Source organism: Oratosquilla oratoria, chromosome 5 (assembly GCF_046742065.1).
Source record: "Oratosquilla oratoria isolate Oo_2021 chromosome 5, ASM4674206v1, whole genome shotgun sequence".
Taxonomy (NCBI): domain Eukaryota; kingdom Metazoa; phylum Arthropoda; class Malacostraca; order Stomatopoda; family Squillidae; genus Oratosquilla; species Oratosquilla oratoria.
The window spans coordinates 22,244,314-22,249,313 of record NC_134781.1 but is presented as its reverse complement, the minus strand read 5'-3'; the positions used below and the strand labels follow the sequence as shown (position 1 = coordinate 22,249,313).

Here is a 5,000-nt window from a genome sequence, read left to right as displayed (position 1 = left end):
TTGTCGTTCTGCCAGAAAACGCGCGAACTCGCCTCCGAAACCTCACCACCGGAAAGGAGCACATGGCTAGACTTCACGTCAACAGAAGACGACGACGAAGACGACGACGGTGAAGAGATAGACTGATTCTATTTCTGTCACCAGATACACGAAAGGACTAAGGATCTCACTTTCCCTTCCTTTGACGAAAGGACACTCCTCCCTTCCAGAAATTATACAACCTTTTCAGACAAAGCCTATTGCAAGCATTCGAACATAGTGTCCTTCGTCAAGAGACAACCAACATCCTCATCTGGCCAATCATTCACATCAGAGCCATCTAGTGGATAATACCAGAAAGTACCAAATATTAATTATTCTGTTTGCTCTATCAAAAACAATCCCCCACCCCCGTCTAATCTCGCCCCATCCGAAAGAACTTGTAATTACTAACATTCACCTAGATTTCTACTACTACGGCTCCCACCACTAACTCTCCTTCTCCCCTCTCCTCCCCGTCTCCCCTCTTTTCCCCTCTCTTTTCCCCTCTCTTTTCCTCAAACAGGATCTACAGTCATTCTGATGTCAAAATTAAAGAATATCTAATTAGCAAAAAATGCATGAATGATAAATAGATAAACAAGTTTGTTTGTGTGTGTGTGTGTGTGTGTGTGTGTGTGTGTGTGTGTGTGTGTGTGTGTGTGTGTGTGTGTGTGTGTGTGTGTGTGTGTGTGTGTGTGAGAGAGAGAGAGAGAGAGAGAGAGAGAGAGAGAGAGAGAGAGAGAGAGAGAGAGAGAGTGAGAGTGAGATACACGTGATCAAAAGCCATGATGGCTTTTGATCACGTGTTGGTCTTGCGATCTACAGTTATTACCATCCTAGATGAGAGCTATATTGCCCAATCTGTGGGTAGTGCTATGACTACACACGCACACACTCCAAATTTGTTTGTGTATGCGTGCGTTTGTGTGTATGTATATGCTTGGGTGCATGTGGGTGTTTGCGTGTGTGTGCGTGTGTGTATGTGTGCCTCTTACATGGTACTGATGGTAATATTTGGTTTAACGTTACGAAACTCCCCTCTATCAAGAGGCTAGTTCGGTGCCCCTTACAGAGGACTTTGTACCGTGGAATTTAATTAACCATGCCCTTGGTCCAACTCGCCGGTGGCTGGGTTCGAACCGCCATCACCTCGACTTCCCTCGCAGGTAGCAACGCCCTAAGCCGCGCGGCCAGCAAGCACCCACTTCAGCAAAACAACCATGATATATAAGTGCATAGCAAATATTACATTGAGCAGTTGCAAGAAATCCGAGGAAATTCAAGAAAAAATAGATTATAACATCACTCGCGCGTTACTATCTAAAGAGAATATGATGAAAAGTAAGTAAAGGTAAGATAGGAGTTCATCAGTAACATGGTACCTGCACGCTAAAGATAAATAGTTTAAAAATTGACAAACACAAGATAGATACCTTTAGAATCTCGTCTCGCTTTGCCTAATGTATGACTTTCGTTCCCCGACGATGAATCTGTTGTTATTTTCTGTGCTGTTTCTGCCACAATCAAATTACACTTAGCAACGTAACTCAAAAACAAGTTCCACGCGAATAAAATTGTTTGCTTGTCGGTGTTTCCAAATATCTTAGAAGTTTCGTCACTAACCATAAAGTCATCACTTCCCACAATATATCCCCATTCTTTGTTGTTGAGAGGGAAATGCACTTTCGTCAGCAGTTAAAACAGGTACACTGGTTGGAACTTGGGTAGTGGCTGGTGGTGCATAGTACATTTGGCAACCGCTCGTTTGTTTACATAGTAATGAAAAAGCAAACACCATTGCAATGACCAGTTTACCTTTTTCGGATTTTCCACTACATTTATGATGTTAATATGATGTGACAAATTTAGATTTAAGAAGGAAATAGGCAAGAATTGCTTTACTAGTAAGGTGGTCAACGCATGGATTAGACTTAGTAACCACGTAGTAAGCGCTGAAACTATCGGTTGTTACAAGAAACAGTTAGCCTTATGGTCACTTGAAGTCTCCTTTATTCTTATGTTCTTATGCTCTATGCGTATATATGTGATATTAATATGACCAAATAAACAATCAGTTACCATGAACAGCAGTCAAGTGATGGATGGTAGGTAGCGAGTAACGTAGATGGGCACTTCAAAGGCGAGGCTATGTAGACCTGATGCATGTGAAGTGATATTTTGCTTGCTGTGGAAGGGGTACAGGGCTGGGACACTTTAAACTGCGTCAGATGTGTGTGTGTGTGACGTCAATGCGTCCCATTTTCAAGTGTGTTTAACATCAAATTTATTCTATTGTGACCAAGCAAAAAATAGCTATGTGAAATCAAGTATAAAAGATTATATGCATAAAGAATATATATACATACAGTATGTGTGTGTGTGTGTGTGTGTGCGTGTGCGTGTGCGTGTGTGTGTGTGTGTGTGTGTGTGTGTGTGTGTGTGTGTGTGTGTGTGTGTGTGTGTGTGTGTGTGTGTGTGTGTGTGTGTGTGTGTGTGTGTGTGTGTGTGTGTGTGTGTGTGTGTGTGTGCGTGAGCGCGCGCCCAACTATCCTTGTTTTCACTGCCAAACGACTACTCTCTTCTGTTCTCTTCCATCTCAATAAAAAACAAAAACCATACTAGAAAACATACCATTTCTGTCTTTCTAGTGTCGTTCTTAATAAAAACGTGCACAAAATAAAGAATGTGAAAATGAAAAGTCACAATAATAAAATATTCGCTCCTTTCCAGAGGACCGGCAGAGACATCTAGCTGCATCAACAGAAAAGTAACCCCCAACTCCTTTTCAAAACCCACTCTTTCCCCTCTCCCCCTCCCCTTCTTCCTTCTCTCCCCCCCCCCAGATCTGGTTTAAAACCAATATATTCTCCCACACCCTTAGCCCCCCAACATAACCCTCCCCCTCTCCTTCTCCCCATCTCCTCCCTACTCTGATTTAAAACCCATTGATTCATCCTTACCTTCATTTCCTCCCACTCTCCCCCACCTCTCTCTCCCCTCTCCCCCACCTCTCTCTCCCCTTTCCCTCACCTCTCTCTCCCCTCTCCCCACCTCTCTCCCCCTATCCCCCACCTCTCTCTCCCCTCTCCCCCACCTCTTTCTCCCCTCTCCCCCACCTCTCTCTCCCCTTTCCCTCACATCTCTCTCCCCTCTCCCCACCTCTCTCACCCCTCTTCCCCACCTCTCTCACCCTCTCTCCCCACCTCTCTCACCCCTCTTCCCCACCTCTCTCTCCCTTCTCCCCCACCTATCCCCCCCCTCCCCCACCTCTATCCCCCTCTCCCCCACCTCTCTCTCCCCTCTCCGCACCTCTCTCTCCCCCTCCCCCACCTCTCTCTCCCCTCTCCCCACCTCTCTCTCCCCTCTCCCCCACCTCTCTCTCCCCTTTCCCCCACCTCTCTCACCCCTCTCCCCCACCTCTCTCTCCCTTCTCCCCACCTCTCTCCCCCCTCTCCCCCACCTCTCTCTCCTCTCCCCCACCTCTCTCTCCCCTCTCCCCCACCTCTCTCTCCTCTCCCCACCTCTCTCTCCCCTCCCCCACCCCCCCCCCCCTCCCCCCCCCCCCACCCTCTCTCCCCCTCCTCCCCCACCCCCCCCCCCTCTACCCCACCTCCCTCTCCCCCCCACCTCTCGCTCCCCTCTACCCCCTCTCTCTCCCCTCTACCCCACCTCCCCCTCTCCCCACCTCTCTCTTTCCTCTCTCCCCCACCTCTCTCCCCCTCTCCCCCACCCTCTCTCTCCTCCTCCCCACCTCTCTTTCCCCTTCCCCCACCCTCCCCTCCCCTCTCCCCCACCTCTCTCTCCCCTCCCACCCCACCTCTCTCTCCCCTCTCCCCCACCCCCTCCCTTCTCCCCACCTCTCTCCCCCCCCCCACCTCTCTCCCTCCCCCACCTTCCCCCCTCTCCCCCCTCTCCCCCACCTCTCCCCCCCCCACCTCTCTCTCCCCTCTCCCCCACCTCTCTCTCCCCTCTCCCCCACCTCTCTCTCCCCTCTCCCCCACCTCTCTCTCCCCTCTCCCCCACCTCGCTCTCCCTTCTCCCTCACCTCTCTCCCCCTCTACCCCACTTCTCTCTCCCCTCTACCCCACCTCTCTCTCCCCTCTCCCCCACCTCTCTCTCCCCTCTCCCCACCTCTCTCTCCCCTCTCCCCCACCTCTCTCTCCCCTCTCCCCCACCTCTCTCTCCCCTCTCCCCCACCTCTCCCCTCCCCCCTACCTCTCTCGCCCCTTTCTCCCACCTCTCTCTCCCCTCTCCCTCACCTCTCTCTCTCCTCTCCCCACCTCTCTCTCCCCTCACCCCCTCACCTCTCTCTCCCCCCTCTCCCCACCTCTCTCTCCCCTCTCCCCACCTCTCTCTCTCACTCTCCCCAACTCTCTCTCTCCCCTCTCCCCACCTCTCTCTCCCCTACCTCTCTCTCTCTCTCTCCCTTCTCCCCCTCCTCTTTCTCCCCCTCTCCCCACCTCTCTCTCCCCTCTCCCCCACCTCTCTCTCCCCTCTCTGCCAACCCCCCCAACCTCTCGTCATGCGCCCCCAAGGATTAGTGACGTGGCTCTGCGTTCTTACCTCCCCACTCCTCCCCACACCTCCGCAGGGTAAGGAAACAGATCTTGTGTTTGTGATTGCATATTCGTTAATGTATGTTTCAAGAGCCTGCATATAAATGTGTGTGTGAGCGTGAGTGTGTGTGTGTGTGTGTGTGTGTGTGTGTGTGTGTGTGTGTGTGTGTGTGTGTGTGTGTGTGTGTGTGTGTGTGTGTGTGTGTGTGTGTGTGTGTGTGTGTGTGTGTGTGTGTGTGTGTGTGTGTGTGATTCACCATGGTCTTGGATCACGAGTTGGGCTCGTGATCGACAGCTATTACCCTCCCGAAAGAGAGCACAGAGTTCATATATGACCGATCTATGGGTAACGCTGTGACCTTACACGCGCACACACACCCAACTCCCCGCCCACGAGAGTTGGAGTGGCGGCCAGGAACTCTA

At 51.1% G+C, this 5,000-nt stretch overlaps 1 protein-coding gene and 1 long non-coding RNA gene across 2 annotated transcripts in view; both read left to right on the top strand.

Annotated features, from left to right (window-relative positions):
- LOC143025212 (uncharacterized) overlaps nt 1-3,109 on the top strand; it is a 29,012-nt gene extending 25,903 nt beyond the window's left edge. Inside the window, exons 2-3 of the long non-coding RNA XR_012966370.1 lie at nt 1-339; nt 2,754-3,109. The exon at nt 1-339 is cut by the window's left edge and continues 733 nt beyond it. This is a non-coding gene — a long non-coding RNA (uncharacterized LOC143025212). The remainder of the gene's footprint in view (nt 340-2,753) is intronic.
- Nucleotides 3,110-4,507: 1,398 nt separating this feature from the next.
- Nucleotides 4,508-5,000, top strand: part of LOC143025211 (uncharacterized) — a 20,639-nt gene continuing 20,146 nt past the window's right edge. The window contains exon 1 of the mRNA XM_076184672.1: nt 4,508-4,613. Coding sequence (XP_076040787.1) covers nt 4,544-4,613 — 70 coding nt within the window. The 5' untranslated portion in view covers nt 4,508-4,543. The remainder of the gene's footprint in view (nt 4,614-5,000) is intronic.